The 26,251-nt window shown below is 37.4% G+C and overlaps 1 protein-coding gene across 1 annotated transcript in view; it reads right to left on the bottom strand.

Annotated features, from left to right (window-relative positions):
- Positions 1 to 25,405, bottom strand: part of LOC134663102 (neuroglian) — a 47,783-nt gene extending 22,378 nt beyond the window's left edge. The window contains exons 1-6 of the mRNA XM_063519436.1: positions 25,222 to 25,405; positions 24,775 to 24,859; positions 22,787 to 22,913; positions 11,179 to 11,808; positions 10,708 to 10,898; positions 3,793 to 4,068 (exon numbers count right to left, since the gene is read on the bottom strand). Of these exons, the coding sequence (XP_063375506.1) occupies positions 3,793 to 4,068; positions 10,708 to 10,898; positions 11,179 to 11,808; positions 22,787 to 22,913; positions 24,775 to 24,835 (1,285 nt within the window). The 5' untranslated portion in view covers positions 24,836 to 24,859; positions 25,222 to 25,405. The remainder of the gene's footprint in view (positions 1 to 3,792; positions 4,069 to 10,707; positions 10,899 to 11,178; positions 11,809 to 22,786; positions 22,914 to 24,774; positions 24,860 to 25,221) is intronic.
- Between the last annotated feature and the right edge of the window lie 846 nt (positions 25,406 to 26,251).

Raw genomic sequence — 26,251 nt, 5'->3', positions numbered from 1 at the left:
TTCCCCATACATTAGAACACAACTTAACCGAATCATGGACCAATGTGGTCAATGGAAAATATGAAATCATCAAAACAACAGTTGATTTAAGATGAATGTAGTTCGGCAAATCCGGATGACGAATTGCCAAACGAGTTATAATACATTATTTTGGATTCAATGGATTATTCGCGAAACTGACGAATTCAAGTCGATGTAAGTTATCTTGTGGATTATACCTATTATAAAATATTTCATAAAGAGGAAATTGGCGACTTAAAGGTTCTCGTCGTTCAACCTAACTTTATGAATATTACCTACTATTATTTCTTGGTAACAATTGTTGTTTTATTTTGTATCTTTTTACTGAGGTGTACCAATAAATTATATTTAGGTATTTCTGTTCTGTTCTATAATATCCGCTTTTATTTTATAACTATCAATAAGCGGCAGAACCTAAATTATCTGAACAAACGTCGTTACCCAATTTCGGCGCTCATAAGCGTTTTATTGCGGGAAGCTGCCCAGTTATGGAACTATATTCAGCTTTACTGCCTGCCATCGGGTCAATGAGGGCCGGCCTCGCAACAATCCGTCTAGATTACGAGAGCTCAATGAAAAAATACCTACTGAAAACTAAGCATGTATCGATCACAATATAAACATAAAGTCAGTAAAAGCTTATAAGAGTATTTGAGGGTTTTAAGAGTAGTGACAGATTTAACCGAGGTTTGATCGTCAAAATGATACAAAGCGGAAACTTATGTAATATGTCTATCTGAGACCGAGTGCCATAGAAGATTTGTAATTAAAGATGCCGATGTTTGTTTTTTAAACCTACATTGTTGATTTAGTAACCGCAATTAGTGGCCCAACTTCCCCCTTTAATGCTTTCATGAAGAGAACAACATTTTCGTTTCAGTATAAACACATGAATATAGCCGGTTGCTTCTCACTTTAGCTGAATCTTATGCATGCATTTCAAGCATTTATTTACTTGAATGAAGTAAGGTACATAGTAGCTACTTTTCCATGCTTGCACGCAATGCAGTCTGAAGTAACCACACACGCGAAAGCTTAAGACATAAGATATACCAACAGGTAGATTAGCACCCCGGGGTCGCTGAACTCGTGACCTAACGTAATTCACACTCGCTGTTTAGCTAACAAGGGAAGAATTACTCGAAATGTAAAATATTTCCGGTAACTGTAATAGTGCGATAGACTTGCAAAGATTTCATTTCATATAGAATTATAAGGATTTGTTGCTCAGTAACACGATTTAATTGGAATCATTACGAAAATGAAAAGAATCTATGTACTTTCAACATTAGTTATACATATTGATGAATTAGTCAGTAGTCAATGACTGATGACGTGATGACCTGAAGACAAGTAACATGATATCTCCTGTACTAGAAGTCATTTCCGGATCTGCCGTGGTTCTAAAATAGACTAAAATACGAATACTTTATGAAATAACTGTACGGCAAAGAGACAGATACAAAAAACCCATATATAGATATACATTTCATTTCAATAAATACAAGGAAAAATGCAATAAAATAACTATTTACGTATTTATCCTTAAACTGACCGCTATTATATACAATTAAGTAATTATACAATAGAGCGGTAAACCACATTTATCCCTACGATTAGGACCTTACGGTGAGTCACGAAACCCCGCGCGGATCAAGGGATTAAAGTCCCAAACTGCTTGCTCATGTCGACGCTTCTATAGTGCAGACTAAAGGACTATTATCGCTTGACTTTTACTGGGAGCTGTAAGCTCGGGTCAATCCACCCTTGCACAATCTCCCCACGGGCGCACCCGCGCATTCTTTTCACCCTAGAATCGCACTAGAGTGGAACTGTAAAAGGGCATATGTAATAATGCTTTCTGCCACACGTCTGTCTGTTTGGATTGGTAGAGAGCACAGGTAGCGGCACAATCGCATCAACACGCGATGGTAGCTGACAGCTGCAACTTTTTTTTGTTCCTTAGAGGTGCCGAAAAGGAGACTGATAGGGTGCGACTTAATGATACCTACGATCCGAAATGCATTGATGTTTTATGGACGGAGTCTAGAGAGATAACCGCGATCTCCTCAATGTGCCAAATATAGGGCGCCCAGTTTACAAATATGTGGTAAAATAAAACTGATATTCGGTTCGGATTGTAGGTAAATACCTGCAATACAAATGTATCACACTTATCTGACCATTTACCGAAACTAAATATACCTACATTATGACAATAAAGTGAAAACTATTTACTGTTGTTATTAGTAACAAGGTTTCCACGGCCTTAACTAAGCTACGCTTATAAAATATAGGTACCGACAATCTAAAAACTCTTCCGCACTGTATCGGCCCTTGAACTTACGCGTTCTTAAAAAAACACGGCTGCGCTACAGTGAAATACCTATGTAGAGATGTATTCTATAAAAACCGCATAAACGAAGAGAGTACTCAAATATAATACGCAGGCTCTTAGCTACCTTAGTATTTAACGACGCGCAAACAGCCTCCCCCGTTTAGCGAGTGCATGAATACATAAAGTGCAGTAAACAAGCGCGAATTGCAGGCGGTTCCACGGGGACTGTGCGCAAACATTCCACCCCCGGCGTTTCCGATTCCGTTTAAATTCCTGGCCGTCTGCACTCTCTATGCAAGTTAGTGATATACAGATTTGACTGATTAGAATAGAATCTGTGATAAATTACATTAAAATTTTATAACTGTTAATTTTGTTTTACACTCAAGTCAACAGTCATTAAGTTGACAGCGACAGCGCCGAAATTCGCTGTTATGGCCTCTTTCAAGACCTGTCACAGTGCTACAAACCTTTATCTTGCAATATTTCTCGTCTCCGGATTATTGTTTGCATTTAAAAAAGCACGCGGAAAGCTGATAAACTTCTTCGTTGGGAAAGCGACTAACTTATCAATACCGAAAGCGAGCTATTTGTACACGGCACAAACAAGTTCCCCGTTACTTTCATTCTTATGTCTGTAATAATTTGTCATTATAAATTTAGAGTGACAGCCGTATTCTGGCCCGTTCATTTGTTTTCTCATAAAACTCTGGAATTGTGAATGACAACATGAATGATCCAATTTGTGCGGCCGGGACGTTTTCGGTACGAGTCTATAGCAGCGAAATAGACTTCCGGGAGCCCATTAAAGACTAAATTGGACCGTTGTTGGTTTAAATGGAAATATTTATATTGTTTTCTACAAATAACCAAATTTAAGAGTGTAGTTTTGAATTAAATATTGATATAATGGTATATTTTATATTGATTATTATTTATTTGGTATGTATTTCATTTCAAGTTTGGCAAGTCTCCCAAAAATTGGCATTTATAAGAATTTTAGGAAACAAGCAGCCTAGCAAAGAGATACGATCTATGTCTATTTTCAGATGCAGCTTGCAATATGCATGTCAAAGAGACATACTTACGTCACCATGAATATTTGCAATGCAGAATCGATTGCCGAAGCGCATAACTTAAATTGGAGTACTGTAAGGTACCTTACACCTAACTTTAAAAGCAGTAAGTCCATAACTCCATAAAACCAATAGATATAATGGGGGATTTTTCTTCTCGGCTTCGCATAACGGCATAAAACCACTTAAGCGCATTACACGGATACACCATGAAAATAAAGTCTCCTGCTTTTTTTCAAGATGAAAGGAAAGACTTGTCGATTCATGTTGAAACATATATGTATTCCTATAGCGCTTTCAAAGGTGTAAGCTCTTTGGTTTATCTATCGGGAACATAAAAATACGCATGGTACTCACATTGGACATTGATGTACACATCCTTGTACACGTAGCCGATGGAGTTGGTAGCGTTGCAGCCGTAGTTTCCTGTATCCTTCTTGGTAAGTCCCGTGATGGTGATGGAGTCAGCAGCGACCGTGCGGCGCGGGTTGGGCGGCGCGCGCTCGATGGGTTCGCCGTTGTACACCCACTTGATCTGCGGGTCGGGAGAGCCGTCGGCCCTGCATCTGATCACGGCGGTCTCGTTCTCGGCCAGGTTCAGGGATTCCGGGGCTACGGTGAAGTATGGGGCGGCTGTGGAAAGAAAAAAAGAGTTAGGAAGTCTTTTACTTTGTGAAAATCTCAATGTTTTCCCTGTTACATCTAAGAGTATCTAAGAGTGGAAAGAGAGTCGAGGAATGTAAAGGAGCCCATATATTCTACGACCCTTATCTTTCCGCAAAAACTGTACTTTTTAAACAGAGGAGAAATTAGATCTTTGGAACAAGGCTTTGTCATGAGAGTAAAGATTGTTAGAGGTACTGAAACAATTTATTTTAAAGAACGAAATCGTCAGCAAGATTAGACAATTAACACACCAAAAAATAATGCTTCGTCGTAACGTTAGTCAACAGTGTTAACTAATTAAAGTTGAAAATACGTCTAATTTAAACTTTCTCGTGTCTATCATGCCGGGAAGTAAAGTATATACCTAAAGTACGATAACCTTGTGTTTCGGGGCAAAATAATGTCAAACACGGAAAGGGCACGTTTCAGACGGCTATTTAAATATTTACACACAAAGGGGAAGGCTGGCATCGTTTTAATGAATTTTATGCGGGTGAAATAAACTTAATAAATCAATGTCGGAGTATAAATTCCTTTGAAGTAATATAATTTTCGAGTAATACGTACATAAAATCAGTAAAAACTAACCCCCTTATTCATAAACGCGCTACAAACCTCAATTAGCTAATAATCGTTTGTCCTTATCTGTTATTTTGACTAATGTATTTGCAAGAAAGGGATAAAACATAATTAAATCAGGCCCGTAAAGTTTTATGAATAAGGGTGACCGCAGCTACACTACTGGTACTGAACGCGTCGCTGTTACTGTCAATTTCCATAGTAAAATGAACAGTAGTGCAGTTGCGGTTGGAAATGGACTGTCACCTTAAGGGGGATAAGCTTCTGCAAACCGCTCCAATAAAAAGGCAACCGAAATATCCCTATCTGCCCATTCACATTCGCAATTCGATACTCATATTAGACGTCTCGTTATTACCACATGGTACACATGGTACAGGCACATGCCTTCGATAGTGTCATGCTAGATTTCCATATTGCTGTTTTAGAATACAGCGGTAACGGCCACCGTGAAATGGAATGGTTATTGGGGCTTGTCGCCGGCGGAAGGGCGCTTACGGAAAATATACGGATAAGGGGATACCAGGGGGTCTTATTCTGATTTTTTTACTGTGCGAACCAGAGTAAGCAAGTTATTTGACTACGCAGAATTATGTCGAGGCCGAGGTCTTGTTGTACTGGTTTGTCTGAAAGTTCGACTTGATAGAGCTTTAGCAGTAGGAGCTCACGGTCTGCATGGTATACAGAGGTGTATATCGTATTTGTCTGAGCCACGTACTCGATTACTTACGTGAGACTACGTCCGGGGTGAGACGATTGTATTGCGGTATTGATTTGTTTAAAGTGACGTTTGTTTACCGATCGCAGTAACATAGTATATCAATTGATTATTCTTGTTCCTAGAATGTCAAGGGTTATATCTTTTATATTGATCGGAATATCTACCTACTTCCATATTTTTATGGTATCTTAGATTACCTAAGTACATTTTTCTCCCAGTTAGGTGAAATAGAGGTTAGGTAAGATAAGGTTACCTACCTATTAGTTACTTTCACTGTAATCATATGCCTTCGCAAAGGCGCGTCCATGCACTGCCAGTAAAGTAAGAAATGAAATTGGGAAATTTTGTACAAACCTAAAAAAAAACAATAAATAAAAAACTGGCCAATGAAACGCTATATGATCGTTAATAAGCCCGAATGGATTTACGTCTGGAATATAGGGCAAGTATGCGTTAGGCAGAGTTGGCTTAGCAATGTTGGCAGAGCCGTTACTGGCGCGTGACGCGGCAATCCACTGGACGAGGCGCGGGATCATAAGGAATTAAAAGCTGCTTCCATTCATCCCAGCTTTTACAATGATTTAACTGAGAGAAATGGCTGCACTGTTATCTTAATTTAATAATAAATTTCACAGTCACAATTAATCATGATAATCGATAACTTTAGGGTCGGCGCGGTCTCGGTAATCATCTTTATTTCCTATTCATAGGTACATATCGTGTCTCACTCACTCCATCTACACTGGTCTACCTCCTACAAGGATGTAATCTCCTAGTTACTTTATAGACACATATTATAGTTTGTTTACTATCCGTGAGAACAGACGCATGCGAGACGGGGTGTCGTCCCTTCTTAAAACGGGCAGTTTGCGTGCGTGACACACACGCACAACGCATTGCTCGCGTGACACGGTTAATCCGTTTGATTGAAAGCTATTTCTTCTATGATTGTGAGATCATTTGGAGTTACAGCAGTATGTGGATGAGAAAGTATTTGTTTGCCAGATTTGGCATGTTTGTTCTAGTTTTATTTTGTATAAAACTTCAGTGCGGTTATTTTAAATAAGTTAAATAAAATAAATAAATAAAATAAATATTATAGGACATTCTTACACAGATTGACTAAGTCCCACAGTAAGCTCAAGAAGGCTTGTGTCAGACAACGATATATATAATATACAAATACATAAATACATAGAAAACACCCAAGACTCAGGAACAAATATGTATCTGTGTTAATCACACAAATAAATGCCCTTACTAGGATTCGAACCCAGAACCGCGGCTTAACAGGCAGGGTCACTACCCACTAGGCCAGACCAGTCGTCAAGCAGTACTTAGGTTTTTATTGGATCAGCAATTTAATTTGCAACACAACCGTAACAACACATCTAATCACGGTTAATCCGTTTGATTGAAAGCTATTTCTTCTATGATTTTGAGATAATTTGGAGCATTTATACATTTACATATAACGCATTTGGATTCGCTGTGTTTAATAGAATAAAATATACGATTAAATATTTAGTCCATAGAATTTGTTTGCCAGATTTGGCATGTTTGTTCCAGTTTTATCTCCTATACAATTTTAGTGCGGTTATTTTTAATTTAAAACCAGCAAGTTATTTCTTTAGTTTTCATTGGATCCGCAACTTTGTATAACAACCGTAACACCACCTTTGTCCCATAATTGTGCAGTAGATGACCAAACCATCGAGGTATGAGCACAATATTCTGATGTCATGACAGACTATTTCAAATATAGGATGCGGACAATTACATATAACGGAAATGATTCGGAAGTCACGTCTAACCTGGTGACACAGATAGTCGCAAGGTTAGAGGGACTGCAGGAACGATGACATATAATATGGCCAATTTAGAAATCAATACCACATTCTGAGTTTGAATGCTAAAAGTCTGTTGCCTTTGCCTAGTCCTACCTTTACAACATTCATCATACTCTATCAGAAATAAGGTAAGTAAAGTAGGTATATACCTATATTTGATATTTAAAAGCAGGATGTATGCCTGTAAGCCTTACGTATGCTACGCAATCGTCAAATGCAATGGAAAGGTTGATGAAATTTTAGTACGAAATCGTCGAAGTAGTGCTGTTTTAAAATAAAATTTCAAAATTCATTACCTACTGAAACTTCTAAGAACACAAAACATAATAATAACCATGATATCTTACGAAATCTTACAGTTAATTTATTTCTAACCCGTGTTAATCAAAATATAACCCTAATTAAAAAGAAATAAGAACTCTGAGAATCGTATTTCTACAGTAATGGCTTACAGTCACAGCACACAAGTTTCTAACATTAATGTAATAATGTAATTGATAATTTGATATCATGCAAAGGAAGCCATTAGAGTGAACTGGGACTGGCACGCTTCGACATTCGATACGGGCACTTATTTAGCAAGGGGAAGGGAAACTGGTATACAAAATCCTGGGCGTTGCGTTTCGTTTGTCTTTAATCTAATCCTAATCTAATTTGAGTTTAATTTTATTGTCAATGCGTTGTGCAATCAGTAACAGAAGTAGCTAAACGCTATTTCTCCTGCTGACCGTACAAGCTCGCATTGTGTCTCAAACGTCGTATTCAATCTTCTCCATTTTCGTTCAGTAGTCAATTGCATTGAAATATTTTTTTAATTTTGCATTTAACTGTTGGTTAGTAACATACAACGTGTATAAATACTGCTCTTTGACTGCATACGCTGACTTTTGATTAAACGAGTAAAATTACGCGATCGTGTTTATTTAAACAAGCTTTCGTCAGTACCTATTTTTGCGGATATATCTTAAAATACAGATAACTTCACGACAGTTGGGTATACTGTTCTCCTGTACCTGCTCCATTTTCCATTATTATCCTTGAATTTTTTTAAATCGAGATGTAAAACAATTTTTGTCAAAATCAGTTTTTGACTTAATTTAGTTTCAAAAATCTCAACCTCATAACATATGTAAATATGTAACTAAAATCTATGGGCAAACTGGCCTGAAATAAAGAATTTTATTTATTATTATTTATTATAACAATGCTTTTAAATCGAGATACACTTACAACACGGAACCCTAAAAGAGACGTGACGTTAAAGTTCCCCTGTATTAGGAAGGGTCACCCATTGCCAATTTGGGTGTCAGTTACCTATGCGGCGCGCGTAAACCGTCTTCCTTATTGAGATTGCAAACACGCCGGCTTTGAGCCCTGTGACTTGAATTACTTCGCTCAGAAGGACACCGCCAGTCCGTTTCTTCGTAAATACTTGATTGTAAATCAAGTTAATAAGAATTTATCGCATCTAAACATTTCGGTTGCCTTTAAATTTTCAGCAGATTTTTTCCAATTCACCTTGAGTTTTATATTGTAACCACGATTTTTACATTACAATAAGTAGCTCACTGTAGCTTATGTTAAAAAGTCTCTTGAAAGTTTCAACTCAAGTCAAGAAGTCCACTTTCAGAGGAAGTCACACTTATACCTAATGTGCTGAACAGTTACTCAACATTAACATTAAAAAAAATGGTTGCCAGTTCCAAAGCGGACGGCGAAGTTATGAATAACTGAAATACAGCCGGTGTTTTTTTGTTTTTTAGTTGAGTCGGGCTAGACGCCAAGTTGTGAAATTCGGACACAAAATTGTTTTAGACGACGGTACGTGCCCGAGGGCCTGCACTTCAGATGAAGTGTCGATTGTTACCGTTGCTCGTTGTATAAAAGAAATTTACCTTTCTAGGCAAAAAGGGCTAAAAACATTATCGTGGGGAGCGTTATTTTGACGAGAAAACAGGTCTTACCTTCCACTATGGTTCAAAATGACACTACGAGTATATAATGTAATTTAGCAAATTCGAAACAGTATTTCGTTTAAATAATGAAATGTTCAGTTTTTAAACAATGATTACTGCTACGTAATAAATAGGAACTATGTATAAATTGTATATGATTTTACGATACGTTTGACACACGCCTTTTAATGCCCTAAAGTGGTGTACAAATTAGTCGGGTCCGTCAGGCCATGACCCAATTCAAGTTCGGGGAGTGGACTGAAATGATGTATCTATTCCAACTGTTCATCTTTTAAAGATCGATTTGAGAAAATGGAATAGAGACCTAGTCTGCAAGATCTATGGACTAAGGAAAAAAGTAATTCTTGGTGACACTTAATTGCCGTACTTTATATGCACATTAAACTAGTATTTTCATTGGCATTTCAAAAAGTGATGCTGATGAAGAAAAAGCATCACCAACAGAACTCTTCGACGACAAGTTTTATACGTTTCGAGGTTTGTTTACATTTGTTAACTTTTAATTAAGGAATTATGACAACTGTATTCAGGCTTTTTGTAATTGTGATGAAATACACTATGGCTATAATTATAGCCATAGTTATAGTTATGGCCATAGCGTTTTAATAGCATTATTGCTGTTCCGAGTGTTCCGTTACATGGGTTTTTATATGTTAAAGTTTTTAAATATTGTTACAATTATTTACAAACATTTATTTATACCCTAAATGAAAATGAAGTCCAAGAAGTACGAGATGCGAGCTTTTTGCAGATAATAAGTAATGACGAATAACAATACATAATTTTATCTAATAAAGTAATAGTGAGTATTTATCAGAGAACAGTAATGTAACGTGGAGTGTTGAAATTGATAAATGACCCTATGAGTCAGGTTCGATGTGTAATAGCTATTTATTAGGGTCAGTCTATAAATATTGATGACATTTTTATCTCATTTCCCTGATGTCATACAACAAGCTTTGTGTATTAATGTAATTATACTAATTATTAATGTACGTGAAATTTTTATCTAGAGCCCAGAATTTTATTTTTTTATTGACTGTTCGCTTGCTTTGTCTATTCTCAAAACTTACTTTTCGGCATATTAAATAAACTATTTTCGTTGTACACAAACCTAAGTTCACCGTAACGCACCAAGGATCCAGGTCCATTCGTAAGACCTGGCATGAAGTTGGTGCCTTGTCGATATTTTGTTACAAATTGCGTATATGGGTGCCCACTCTTGGAGTGGTTGTTAACTGTGCGTATCTTTGCTTAAAGACACGGAACCTCGCGGGGTCTGACCGGTGGTCTGACGACTTCTAACAGTCAAGTTACGCTTATTTGACAAAGCGTAGTCCCAATATCATTATTTTTCCTCCTCACAATAGGTTACTTACTTGAAAATTAATTAGGAAGATATAATATCATATAAGAAACGGTGTTCTGCTCATTCATCTTCCAACACAAAGATTTGAAGTGTAAGCTACTAAGAACTTACCTTTAATGTTGAGGTTGACGGAGTGCGACTGCTGGGAGCCGACGCCATTGCTGACCTCACACGTGTACGTGCCCTTGTCGGTGTTGGTCACGGGGTTGATCACCAGCGTCTTGCCGTAGTTGTCCTGCGTCACGCGACTCGATGATAGGATGTTCTGTCCGTCCTTCTTCCACACTATTTGAGGGAGCGGTCTGGAAATACCAAGCCAGTTAGACTTCTGTTACACGAAAGATGCTGGACGCATATTATGTAGTTGAAGTCCTTTAGGTAAAAAGAGAACCATGATGGCGGTAATTAGGTGGCCTAGGAGTAATAACCCCAAGCCACCCCACCAGTATTAAAATTCAATTCTTATCATGGAGCTTTTCCTTTCGTTCAACAAGCACGTGACAGTCCATTCCACCGAAAGCATACCTCATAAGAAGTTATAGCTTGATGAATTATTGTAATTAATAAGTGGATAAAACTTACGTTCCGCCGTATATACAGTAGATCTCCGCCTTTTTACCCCTCAGGGCGACTTCGTTTCTCCTCGTGGTGTATTGCTCCTCAGGCGGGTACTTGTTCTGCGTCGGCGATATTCCACCGGTCTGTTTCACTTTCAGAAACACCTTGTTGCCGAGCTTGTACTCGTTCCTGAACAAGGATTTGGCTGCGCAGGTGTAAGCTAGGTTAGTGTCCTCGCTGGCGTCGTATCGCGTCACATTCGAGAACCAGAGGTTGCCCTCGGGATCGAGAGTCATTCGAGAGTTGTTGATGGTCTTCAGCTGGCCCTGGTCGCCTTGCAACATCCAGTAGACGTTTGGTTTGGGCCAGCCGTCGGGCGGGTGGCAGGTTAGTTTGAACGGGCGACCTTCTTGAGCTGTGAGCAGTTTCTGTGCACCGTCGCCGGTATCTTTGAACGAGTTCAGCTCGGCTTTCCGTACGAAAACCGAGTTCGAAGTGGCCGTGCCCCACTCGTTGTAAGCGAAGCACTGGTACTGGCCCATGTCCTCGTCTTTGGGCTTGCTGACGACTAGAGAGCCCCGGCCGGGCTGTTGCGACATTCGGTCTGAGTAACTGGCATATTCGAAGGGTTTGCCGTTTTTCACCCATCTGTACCTGTTGGACAAAAGGATTTGGTTAAACAAAGGTTAAAAAATCTATATATGAAAGTTAATTAACCGAGTTTTCGAGAACGGGACGTGTTAGATGCCTCACTCAATACTTAGGGGCACTAAGAATAGATATGCTCAAGAGGACACACTCACCGATTAGCTGCCTAGCTCCGTGGGTGTGGTATGAGTGAGCATTTGAAGTGCAATTTGCAACATTGATGTTTATATGATGGAGATCAAATGTAGCAGTCATTTTCCTGTTGACTGCAGTGATTACGTGACACAATTGACACATGTCATAAGTCGCATAAGAACCACTACAAGGTTCGGTCTAGTCTAGTTAGTTGTCTAATTACAGGAGGTATTTCATTATTTTTGGGTCTAGTTCAACGTACGTTACCTAGGTTGTATTAAGTATGCATTTAGTAATTAGTATGTATTTCAACATTCTTTGTGCAGTATATATGTACTTGCATTTAGAATAGAAAGTAACCATATTACCGACATGGTATACGGACTACCCACGTCTCATCGTTTTGTGATTGCCCACACAATCGATTTATACCTATATTTGAAGGACCATAAGTACCTAAGCTGAATTTGTGTGTAGTTATTCATATTCACTGTATCTAATCCGAATGAACAGCTAAGAATACCTATGAACTAATCATATCTTCATAATTTTCTAGTTTATAGTCCTGGTAGCAAGCGCTCAGAAATATCATTGATGTTTATGTCATTGAGGATACCCTTCCTTATACTAATACGAAGTGGCGTATTTTATTTGATTTTAAATGGGAGTCGAGACCTTCTGTGTCCCAGTAGCAGCGTAAGTGTCTAATTTATGATCAATGGCTCGGTGGGCGACCACGACCTTCGCTAGGGAGCGTCTTTAATAGTGACCAGGTATAGTTCGAGCAGGGCGGCAGGCACACGTTGCCAGGCCGTGTTATACCTCTGAGTCCCACAAAACCAAACAGAACGGACGAATGTAAACTCATAACTACATAGTGACTCTCCGCGGGAAAAGCAAATAAACAGGAGATAAAATAAGGAAAACAAGCAACAGGTTATCAACAAACGTAAGAGATTTAGGTTAACACCAGAATTTGTCGTAAAAATATATAAAGCCCCAGGTTATTTGCTTAAAGATAAAAGTTAATTAGGTTCCTACAGAAATTCTCTTATTATTAAAAATGTTTACGGGTTACATTAACAAAGCTTTAAAAAAATATTAAAGTATTACTTGATTACGTATTAAAGTATTACTTTGTCTGACGAATCAGGGCGGTGAAATTAGTTTTTTTTAATTCTATTCATCTGTCTGCTTTAATTAAGAAGGTAAGTTTAAATAAATGGTTGCAGGCGTGAAGGGGCATACCTATTCACACATTTGTTTAACTAATATAAAAAAAAACTCGTAGACCATTGATAATTCTCGTACCTATACTCGTAACTCGTAGATCATTTGTCCACGAAAAGGTATGTATTGATTGTCAACTAGAATATATGTCATATAGGTACACAGTTGTATGAGTAAGTAATTGGTTAAGCTGTTTTAAACATATTTTCTCGTATCACCCTACCGAGGTTAATGGGCTATAGGCTAAAGCCGTGCCAAATTTAGCGACTAATTTGTTGACATTCAAATTGCATTTTGTGGAAACAGAAATGACGATGGCATAGTTCCAAGCTGCAAGTTTAGTCGGACATGAGCCAGAGGACTAAGTCCTTACTCCTGATTGACCTACAAATATTCAGTGCGAGTGAATAGGTCACGCTATAAATATACGGTACGCAGGGGGCTTTGGTACATATATACATATGTCCTGTTTCGTGTATTTAATAATGTAACATTTCTAGTGCAAATGCAGTCTAACGAGAATAGTTTTAGGTATATTATGTTATGAACATTATTTCGGTAGGTAATTATAAAAAAAGGAAAACTAAAATTGTATGTAATGAGCTCAAGGAACAAATCTATAAACATTCCTAATTTTACTAGTGCATATTATGAAAATATATGAAATTATTTCAGTGTATCACCAATTCTCCTTGTAAACATTTATTTAAATATTTGTGGTAGATGGGTTTTACAATTAAATAACTTAATAAGTTATCTTCCTAACAATAAGTTATTTAGCGAAATTAAGTTTGACTTGTCGGTGAAAGACATCATTGATTAGAAATTTAATTCTATACATGTTCCTGGCACGCCTCGCCTTGCGAGCTAAGCGCGTTCAATCACGAAAAATAAATCCAAGGAATTGAATCAAATTTCAAATTTAGCTTAGCTATTGTGCGAAAATATCAAGTTCATTACATGTTCTATTACATTTTGTAAAGCTCGGTTCAGAAAAAAAGGCTAATAGGTACATGCCGTAGTAGAAGCCGAGCCCGTATAGTAGTATCAATGAATCATACGAGAGATAAAAAACGCATATTTATGGTAATCAATACAGCTATTATTGCTGCTGACATATCAACATGCAAACGGAAGGCAATCTCAAGTGACATCATCTAGACCCAGTCCATAAGATGACTGCATAAGTTGACTCTTCAAAAACGAAATCATGAACAAAATCAAAATAATTATAATTATTAGGTACCTCATACTCGTATTTGATCAGTTAGGCAGGTCCGAAGACCGAAGTTAACAATAATATACATAAAAGCTTTAGGGACTTCACAATATGCATTTAGTCAACTCTTGTGTATTTGCTATTGTTATATTGTGTCACAAAATGGGGTTTAGGTATATGCAAACAATGGAATAAATTAAATTAAAATAGTATTTAATATCTACTGATGGTTATGCTTTGTGTTGCACTGAGGGGAGTTTTTAAGAACGCATACTAATAATAATCAAGTGGAATGAATGACTACTAGTAATATTTTTTGCATTGACATAGGACCTATAATTGGTGACATGATTGTGCTTAATACCTTCAAACCACGCTTACTATGTAGATAAAATAATTTTAGCAACACGAAGTCACAGCACACGCGACTGTAAATAATTTATGGCAAAATACGTGCCAATGTTCGAATTTTGGTGTAATCGAACGAGCGAGCGAAGCGAAGCGAAGTTCTTACATTCGACTTTGAACACGCGGCTGGCTAGCGGCACGTCTCGGCATTTCGATGTTTTTAAGCTGAACTGTCAGAAGATAGTTTGATACTCAATAACTTAAGTAAATTTGTTCTAATTTAAATTAAATTGGGTAAACGTGTAGTCGAGGGCATTATATTTTAGTCATTAAATTATGAGCAGGCCCGATCAAGAGGTTATTGAGCTAGAAGAGCTTAGAAGGCCAAAAAGCTGTTTGTGAGGGGTCTTGCTATTCTGGTCAATTTTTTGCAAGAAACATGGTCGAGTTTAGTATCAAATGAAAGTGCTCGACTTACACTTTTATAATATCGTTTTTAAATTTACCATTTTGAAATAATTAGCAAGATAAAAATAAAATAGAATAAACATAATATATGTATGTGACATTTGACAAGAAATATTTCGGCTTAGCACAGATACAGTTTATTTTAATCTCTATGGTGGTGACTTAAATCCAGGGGAGGGACAGCCGTATACGAAGCCCTTTATTCGAAAAAATAGCGCCATCTATATTACTTAACGCTAAACTTGTAAATGGCGCTTCAAAATTGATGCAAAAAAGCAAATCTTGTCAGTAGAAAAAGGCGCGAAACTCAAATTTTCTATGAGACCATATCCCTTCGCGCCTACATTTTTTCTACTGACAAGATCTGCTTGGCCAACTATATATACATATTAATCTTTGCTTAAATCAATCAGTTAAAGGCTCCACAGACCTTGCAATAAATCCACGCGATCTTTGATCCATTGCCGCCTATAGAGCGACATAAAATAGTAGAAATTAAATAAAATGGAACTCAAAAATGTCCATACTAAATTGTTGTCATGTGTAAGCATTTTACGTCAAAAATGTGACAGGTACGTAGAAAGTGGCGCCCTCATTTATTTTCTATTATTTTATGTCGCACTATACGAGTACCTAAGTAGGTGCAACAAAGTCAATCGCTATATAATTTTTGGTTAACCGCGAGTTCTCAGTTCGGGGCGAACTACTAGTAAATAAATATACAAAAATAACCATCCCTAGGTCTGTCGTCTATAGCCTACAATAACAACTCTCTCAGGTTGTCCTAAAGTTTTTATTCGTCATTATAATTAGACGAAGTAGAATTCATGTTTGTGAAGCACTCGTGACGAGTAAGATTAATTAAAGACTCTTGACTTTACCACTTAAATAATAAAACAATCCTCTATCGCTTCGCTCTCTACGCATATTTAATAGAGAACTACAACTAAATTCATAATTAAATATGAATCATTCATAATGAATGTGTTTTATGCTGTAGAATGTAGAAATCTAAATTCTGTTTGGGATCAAATCGGAGTAGCCGTAGTCTGAAGGGGTTAATCGGACATAAGGGCAGATGGTAAAGGCCAACAGTGGACTGAGAGGCTGTTAATTAAGACCCATATGTGCATTGTGCACTTCGATCGATCAGCCCCAAAAGACTATTTGTGTTGGAGTTAGGAATTGTGGACCTTATTACCCATATTGAAATATAACAAAACCTAAAACTTACATTTCACTAGACGGTAGTCGTAGATTACATACAATACACGGAATACACCACCTGCTTTTCCATAAAACATATTTCATACTAATAATGTTAAACGTAATAGAGAAAGACCCGACCCGACTCGCACTTGGCCGGTTTTGGTATGTGAACGACTTGTTATCTCGACGCAATCTCGCTAACCCGAGCTGTTTGCAAAACTAAGTGCAGCCGAGAGGCGACACTCGACACCGTAACGTACGCAAAGCGACGCCATGGCTTCCTGTGCTTCACTGTGACGGTGAACTAACATGTCATATATAATATCGTTGCTGACCTTTGACCCTGGTGTCGACCCTGGTTCCGAAAACTGTGCCCAAGACTCGCAAATCATAAACATTCAATGTTGTTCTTTGAGCTGTTGATGGATACACATATTAGTTTTTAAATTGTGTTAAAATAAAAATATTTTTACAGAATTCATGACGCTAAAAGTCGTCCGCGTATGGCGTGTCCTTATACGTGCAAACCCTTTCACCTAAAACAGACAGAATGGACCGCATTTTTATAAACAATGAAGATACAAGTTTATATGTGTAAAACACGTTAAACTCTATCTTGACCAACGGTGCGGGCTGTTTAGGCCAGTACCTGAGAGGAATTAAACCGTATAAGGATAGGTGGAAAATAAATTATAAATTACAGGCATTAAGATGAAACATGTTTATCTAAATTATACGTTAGTAAATAGAATACCTCTGTATAAATTATTTGGCTATCTGATCCTTTATACCCTTCCTGAACGACTGTAGCAACGTGAGTCAGCAAGTGTGTCATCAGGTCATAAAAATATCATTCAAGCTGGCTTTTTAAAACAACAGCCACACCAAAGTACACAATAAAATACTATATTTATCAAACCAGTTGTTATAAAAAAGGTACATCAAAATATACGGCACGAAAGCGATGAGTTTTCAGTCCGCTGCCGCAATCACGGGGATTTAAAGTAAACAAAAGTTAAATGAAACTTTTGTTGACACGCAGTACTGTGCTGTGCACCTTTGTTTGGAGGGTAGCTCCCCGTTGTCAATGCGAATCGCCTTTGTGGTTTCTGTTTGTTTACGCTGCCTCAAATTTATTTAGTGCGCTTTTCAATAAAAATAAAAGGTTGACGATATTTTGTGGTTAATAATATAACAAATGGCTATTGTTCTTAAATTAATAAATATTTATGCAATAATTATAAACCACACTGGTCATTTTCCTTAAAAATTAGAACGACCCATCTATTGTGGTTAGCTTCATTTAGTCTTCGGTTAAAATTCTAAATGCTATATCAAAAATTCCATTATAAAATAACAAATAACTTTTCCTGTCAATAAATGATACTCGTTTCCTATTGATTCTGTAATCGAGCTATTCAGTGTCATAAAATAAAATAAGCTTTCGTTAATAGATGGTTGATAAATTCACAAATAAGTCTAATTTTAGAATTATCTTCGGGTCCCACACGAATCCCACAGTCCCACGGCTCCCTATGATTGCTTCGTATTGAAAATGTCATTTATCATCCTCATTAGGGGGCCCTTCAACTATTTAATGATGCACGGCAAAAAGCAATGCGAAAAAAGCGTGTGTTGCTTCATCTCATTTTGGTGAACAAGCTTTTACTGATAGTAATATTTTCTCAACAAGTGAACATAATTATTATCAATTCGGACATTATCTCCACCCACAATTTACGATCTTGTAACAAGCGCGAAGGACATATACGCATAAAAACTCAATGTGTTTAATCGTTGACATTATGTCATAGTTATTTTTACGGGCATGATATCAATGCCATTGACCTTTTATGCCCGCGCGGTTACTTGCTCGGTCCTACTTGACCCACTTGGCTTTTACTTGGTTTTCATCTTATAACCACATGTTGCAATATCAGCATGTCTAGTACTTTGTCGTAGTCACAAGAAATATGGCGGCAGCGGAAATATGTCACAGTAATTAAAGCGACAGGGTATTAAAACGGTCCGCTGGTTAAATAAGCCACTGGCAGTAATAAGCAAGACTTTCCGCTGTAAGTATAAAAGATATCAGTAATAAGAGAATACATATAATGTGTATTACAATAATTGATAAAGATAGCTTCACTAAAACTCATCAATAGTCATAATAACATATAGAACATGAAAATATATAACATATTCCCGTAAATGCGCGTGTCTAAGTTTTCCACATACACACTGAATATTTTAAAGTTAAGCAGGTATACGGGCATGGACAAGTTGGACTCGCACTACCGATAAGTGACGTTATAGTCATATATCATAATATATATTCAGATAGATACAACACACGTAAAGGTGTCAGACGACGGCCTTGCACGCCCACTCACACGTCTTCAATGAGCCGTAATCAATTTGGTGGTAAGTTGGTAACTAGTCAAATTTTAAAGGTGCATTCAACGTTCTATAAATAACTAAACTACGGTCTTGCAATAGCGAATGTTGTTGGGCCGATATAGGAAAAAAGGCTCAATTTTTGATACTTCTCTTATATTTTTAATGCATTTTCTTTTCATTTAAGTATTTAAATAAAAAATCGGTGCGAGTTAGTTTTGCCGTGTCATATTTTATACGTTTGCAATACAATAGATAGGCTATACTCTTCACTGTACAACTTTTCAAAGAACACTCACAAAAGAGCGATCCTTTTCAGACGACCTTTGATACGGAGTTGTTGTCAATTGTAATAAAACTGCAGCTTGCGAGATGTTCGTTCTATTTTTCGGATAACTGTATGTAAGTATGTAACATGTTTCACTATTCCCGAATTTGTTTAACGTATTTACATTTTTATACTTGTTTTATTTTTAGACTATTTTACTACAGGTGATAATAGTCGACCGTAATCCAAAAATACATTACAGTGGCGGTTCAATAACCTCAATTTCGCTTTCACATTCAATGAATGAATTATCGAGTAAAAAGCTGCTTTTGTGTTGATTAAATCCATAACTTTTACAACTTTTTATGACTTGTAGATTTTTTAAACCCTGTGCACACTTGTGTTAGATAATAAACAATCTTAAAAGTTTGAAGCACCTATGTATAATAAGAACCTACGAAAAAGTGGAATTACATTGGCTAGGATCTAATTAGGATTAGGATTTTTTTAATGCCTGCAATAAAACATTTATTTTTATTATTATTATAAATTGAGAATGATTTGATGTCGGGCGATTCTCATAGTCCACCAGATTGGCTACGTTGTTGTAACTTATTTCGGTGCGCTAAATTGTTTTCAGGGAGGGCGGTGAAAAATACGACTTGGCCCTCCCAAATATTTGACTGCTATCGGGGGATGGCCAGCGTATTTGAAGTGAGAACAAATGAGTTTTTGTAATGTCTCCGTTGGGAACAACTATGACAACGACAACACTCTAAGAAAACAGGTTCATTTTCCAAAAAGCTTTTTCTTTTCAGCCATTCGGACAAACCCATACCAGCCGAGTACTGAGCAGGTGTCGATGTTGCGAAGCGAACATATTTAAGCCCTTTTTAAACAAGGGTCACCACCAGCTTTGTAGGTATATGTATTGTATCATCCAGGGTACCTAGACTAATCCCGACATTGTCTTACAAGGGTCCTCACTACTCTCAAGGAATACGGAGAATTCATTCCTACGTTACGTCGGTTGAGAAATCCGTCTGGCAGACATGCGGGCTGGCTAACAAGATTATAGTGCGAGTGTCTGGTTGCAGGCGCCTTTCTTGAAACTTTACGCCTAACCCCGTTTTCACCGACACTTTTACTAACTGTATATCACACAATACATTATTCTGTCTATAATTTATGGTTCAAACGTCCAAAGAAGAGAGCTGGAGAGTGACATTTGTAAGACGAAGTCTAGATAGATCAAGACTTCGTATATAGTTTAATCAATGTCACTACAGCTATAGTCGTAGAGCTAAAATTTCAGGTGCACGTTTTTCACTCCACTAGCCGAAAAGTTCGTCTAATATTAGCTCTACTATACAAATTACAGCGATGTTGCATGAAAAGCATCTTTACTAAAACATTTCGAAGGTAAAAATCATCCCTGTCGAGTAATACATTTTTCTTTCAAGGAAATGGGAGACGGGTATTTCTATTTCTCCTAGATACAAATGTTTCATTGCATACGAAATGGAACGTCAGGCATCACATCAAACGAGGCGAACTATCAATCAAGACTATGCGTAATTGGATGTGTGTACTTACTACCTACATGTACCTATAGATATACTACAGAGATGTCTTCACGTTTTGGGTCAGCATTGGGTCAGCCTTAGATGCTGCATGCATTTAATGGGACCAATGAACTGCCACTTATAATTTTTTGTGTAAATCGGTCTATGAAAGTTTGCGTCAATTATTATTAAATTGTTTTGGTTAACACGTTTCACTATAGATTAGGACCCAGTTTCCAACCAGTTGTTCTTACAAGAATTTACAGGATACAAGCACTCAGCCCTCACACAATATTTCTGGCAGTTAAAGTTTTATTTGCATTTTAATTTAGTATCTCGTATAACAAATTATACCAAGATCACAGGACGAGTTACTGAATTAACTATTAAGCGCTCATATCACACTCTTTCGCGAAAACATTGCAATTTTAGACTTGACAATATCAAGATAAAGTTTACAATGGATTAACGCTAATAACTTCATCCGTCCATTACTAACAGGGAAACTCGCTGACCATCTGTAGATCTTAAGCCTTTGGAATAAGGTATAAGAATGGTCCAGTTAACAATGTGGGCGATGCTACAAATTACAAGAAACGGAGTTAAGCAATCATCATCTTAAGTTAACCATAGTTTATGTGCTCATTGTTTAAATAATTTTGTGTCAACGAACTACGGTTAGGAATGAATGGCGCCAAGCCAGACTGTGATGTACCTACCTATTTTGGCACTAGAACTTGCCATGATGGTTAACTAGTGCAAAGTCGTTACTGACGTTTTATTGCAAGTTAACAGCGGTTTACGGCATCGACAGGAACTTTTCTAGTACCTATACTATACAATTCTTTCGTAGGAATTTAAACTTCATTGCACAAAATACAACAATGTATAAATGGTCCACTTAATGTCAAATGATATTCTCTACCAGTCAACCATAGGAAAGCACGTCTAAATTTGATCAAGCTTAAATTCTTCCATCCTTCTTTCCCTTGTTGTTAACGAATGTTATGAAACTCGATTGTGCGACTTTTAAACTACAAAGGAAAGTGCGATAACGTGAAATACCGGTTAATTTGTACGAAAAATTTAACGGTACCTCGTTCACGGTCTTGGTGAAGGATTACCTAAATTTTATTATTCGCATAAGACTTGTGTTGTTGACGTGCTAAAACCGGCGGCGCCTTCAAGGACATTGAATGCAATATACATAGTACAAAACAAATGTTTCAGTTTTGAACGCTTGTGTTTTACATACTTCTACTTCTTCCTTGCGTTATCCCGGTATTTAGCCACGGCTCATGGGTGCTTGGGGTCCGCTTGACAACTAATCCCAAGAATTGACATAGGCACTAATTTTTACGAAAGCGACTGCCATCCGCATCCGACTTTCTGTTTTAAGTACCCATTTAATGTTATTAATGCGAAAGTAAGTTTCTGATAGCTATCTATGTAGGAGGGTAACGAACTAGACTATAAACCACCTTTTAAGTATTATTATTTTGGTTTGGGAGCGTGGATATTATTAGGCGGATCAGTTTAGATGTAATTTTGTATTAAAACAAATGCATAGTGGAATCCTTATACTTCGATATCATTAATACATTAGGAGTCCTGTTATATCGCGGCCAAATCTAGTAACAATAAATCGTTTTGTTTCGGACATATACCTAAAGTATAATCGTGTGCATGAATTGGATGACATTTTTTCGTAAGCACTGCTCCGTTACACAATGAGGTATAAATAATCTCAAGGACAAGACTGGGCACAATATAACCGCCTTTTATGACTATTAATTGATCATTTCGATCACTCTAAACAAGGGCACTTACTGTGGCGCGGGCTCGCCTGCGGCCTCGCACTCGATGAGGCAGGGCTTGTCAGCCTCGCCGTGCTGCGCCACCATAAGCATCTGCTCCATCGTGAGCTTCACTATCCGCGGCGGCGTTACTGTAGATCAAGTCCTAAGTAAATACACTTACTGTGGCGCGGGCTCGCCCTCGGCCTCGCACTCGATGATGAAGGGCTTGTCGGCCTCGCCGGGCTGCGCCACCATGAACAGCTGCTCCTCCATCGTGAGTTGCTTCACTATCCGCGGCGGCGTTACTGTAGACAGTGTATACCAAGTCCTAAGTAAATACACTTACTGTGGCGCGGGCTCGCCCTCGGCCTCGCACTCGATGATGAAGGGCTTGTCGGCCTCGCCGGGCTGCGCCACCATGAACAGCTGCTCCTCCATAGTGGGCTGCTTCACTATCCGCGGCGGCGACGTCACTGTCGACAAACATCAGACATGAGCCTCAACATCAAAGTAAATGTTAATGTAATGCCAAAACTCAAAGCAATACCAGGGAGCTATAGGTAATGTCTAAAATCGAAGTTTCGTAGCTCTACATTTATCTAGTTCTTGCAAATTCAAGCTTTAGAGATAGTACAGTCACGTGCAATAATATGTTACACAACAAAGGCCGCAAATATATCGGACACGATCTTATTTGTAGAGCAATAAGAGCATTAAGAGCATGTCACATATTTTTGTGGCCTTCAAAGAGTAACATATTATTGCAGGTAACTGTACAGTTACCTGCAATAATATGTTACTCTTGAAATAAGGATGCTCTCGTATGCATGTTTTAAAATGCAACTGGAGTGCTAAATAAATAGTAAGAATATCTGATTTTGAATATTCTTTAACAAATTTTCATGACATAAACTGGGCACATTGGGCACAAATGAATATTAAGTAGGTACTATCCAAAATGGAATAATGGTGCATGATGTAAATGAATATCATTACTGAATACCTTCATTAATACAGAATTACATTCTATAAATATTCATTTCAAAGTTAAGAAGAGAGTTAATATCTATATATTACACTAGTGCTACTATAACAGAAATAGAGTTCTCTGGCGCAAATGTACAGGGAGACCCGACCCCAGATAAACTGGGAACATGGGTTGAACAAAGAAAAGCTACTATAACAGAAATAATTCTAGCAGACAAATTAAATTCTGAAATTAAACAAATTGTCTTTCTCTAACAAAAGCTGCTTACAATACCCAATAGTAATAATGATGTTAGTTCTGTCAGTAAAATTTTGAAAAGTAAAGATAAAAACAATTTATTTCTATGAAGAAACATACATGAGTGTGAATACATGAGTATTCATCTAGTATTATCATTTAACCTGTGGAGAGCCCAGAACCAAGAATAGTATGGAGTTACCATCACACATGTCTTGGTAGGGCGCTCCACGGGTTAATAGGGTCATTGTGCTAGTTTCCGTAGTTTTCCCTAGGCCCAGGCCTACTGGGCCTTAGGGCAAATCCGCCACTGCATTCAGGTCTCGTTTTCGTCCACTTGACGGAATTTGAATATAAACCTATCTTGCGGCACAACTTTGGACTTTGCATTCCTTAATGTCTAAACAATAGATCTATCTACATAAAAACAAGTAGCGATTATAAAATAAAATGTATTAGTGGCTGCTCCGTCAAGTGGATGAAAACTAGAGCTGGATGGAAACTAGTGCAATGACCCTAATAAATACCTTTTTTTTGTTAAATATAGTTGTTTTTTTTTCTGTTTTGTAACATTTCATCGAAGTATTAAACATAATTATTAATAATTAATTGATTGGTGATAAGTCTAACTTTTTTATAATTTCTGTTCATTTCATTAATTAGTGTTAGGCCGATAAGACATCGTAAATACCAAATTTTCCTGATAGATTCTAATTGTAGTTAACTAAAAATATTTCATCAAACAACCGGGGTATAGTAAAACAAAACATGTAAGAAACTTTACTTTTTCTTTGACTAATAGGTTTACCAAATGGTAAGAAATGCATTTTTTTTTAAATTAACCTCTATTTATAAGAAAATCAAGAAAGCCAGAGAATATCAAAAAGCTTGAACTAGTAATATGAAATTAATTTAACATGAGTTAGGTCAAGCAACTTTGTTATCACCATGTTTTACATTGAAAACTAAATGTTTTGTGGAATAACTCATAAATTCTAGAGCTTTGGCAAGTTTCTGATCACTGACAGTTTAGGAGAGTCTAATGCTCATGAATGCAAAACAAATTATATGATAACAATGAAGATACGTGCAAATATGCAAATACTTACATAGCGCCGAACAGTGCGTCGCGACCGCCAACAAACATAGCAGCTTCATCGTCGTGTCCATGGTGAAGTCTTCACTCTTGTATATCTAACAAGAAACCAAACAAGCTGTTAACAACACATTTCCCCGGCACACATGTTCGACACACTCGATGACCTAATCCGAATAAAGCTTGCTAGTAATGACAACACCCACTAAAAATAGTATCACCAAATTCACAAAACTGCCGCCCTGTTATGACACAAACGCGTTTTCAACGACTAAATTAACAAACACCGGGCTTTTAACAATTCTAATAACACTTGTTCACTAGGAACTATCGCCGGAAAACCAAGTAATTCCTTTCTTATTCACGAAACCGTAAATCGATAATTGCATTTTTATAACAATGACACTAAAGAAAGTAAACTATTTTGTAATATTGTATTGGTTTTTTTCTCAGTTATTACCTAATTTCCTGCTTTATAATAATATCATCGCGGTAAAACTAACTGAAATAAAATAACAGATTTATAGGCGGGGCCTCTGAGATTCTAGCTGTCGTTCGTTCATAAATGGTTCAATGACTGACTGGCGCGGCATAGACAAAACGTTTATGGCGTGCAATACGGCCATGACATAAGCTCTATCTCGCTTTAGCGCAACGCATCACGCATAGCCCGTCTTGCTCTCACCGTCGCATAGACAATTAATCTGAACGCATTTGACGCGTTCAAATTATTTAAAAAATGTTACTATAGAATGCTACTATAACCGGCCATTGTTTTTTAAACAGTAATAAAAAAGCGGCAAAAACTGATATGAAAAGCTTAATTAGCATCGGTCGCAGACGTTTCTGCTTGTTAAACATTAAAAAAAAAATAGTATGGGTAGCACATCGTAACTGGTGAATTTCCAATATGACTTGGAATTCCGGTAGCCGTAAAAGAAGTGTAACGCTCTACCCATATTAGTGGAAAGATTTGCTGGCTATGGATGAGGTCTTGGTGGCTCCGATGGCAGAGCGCTGGAGTATTTGTGGAGTATCGATCCAGGGGCCGTGAGTTCAAGTCTCACCCAAGACAGTAATTTTTCCACTCGGTCGCAGACGTCAATGAAAGGAAGATGAAAGGCGTGGGCTAGCAACTAGCAACCGACTGATTGGATAAAAAATGTATTCTTCCCTATTGATAAAAAAGGTATTCTACCCGCCACCATGCACATTATGTCAAGATCGTCACAGTTTCTACTTGTTAAAAACTAAAAAAAAAAAGTAATATTTCGTTTATGAGTTCCGAGAATCTTTTAGGTACAGGCCGAGGAAATGGAACATAGCATATTGTGACATATTAATTAGTTTAATTACCCTTATATACCTATGTATAAATTATATAATATTATTATGTTGCCACGCCCTTGTAGGGTCCATGCTGTACCTAATCTAAGTTAACACCTGTAATAGATTGCGATTAAATGATTATGATTATGAGGTTCGAACCC

The sequence above is a fragment of the Cydia amplana genome, chromosome 4 (genome assembly GCF_948474715.1).
Source record: "Cydia amplana chromosome 4, ilCydAmpl1.1, whole genome shotgun sequence".
NCBI lineage: Eukaryota > Metazoa > Arthropoda > Insecta > Lepidoptera > Tortricidae > Cydia > Cydia amplana.
The sequence above is the reverse complement of the archived record's forward strand: the minus strand, read 5'-3'. Positions and strand labels throughout refer to the sequence as shown.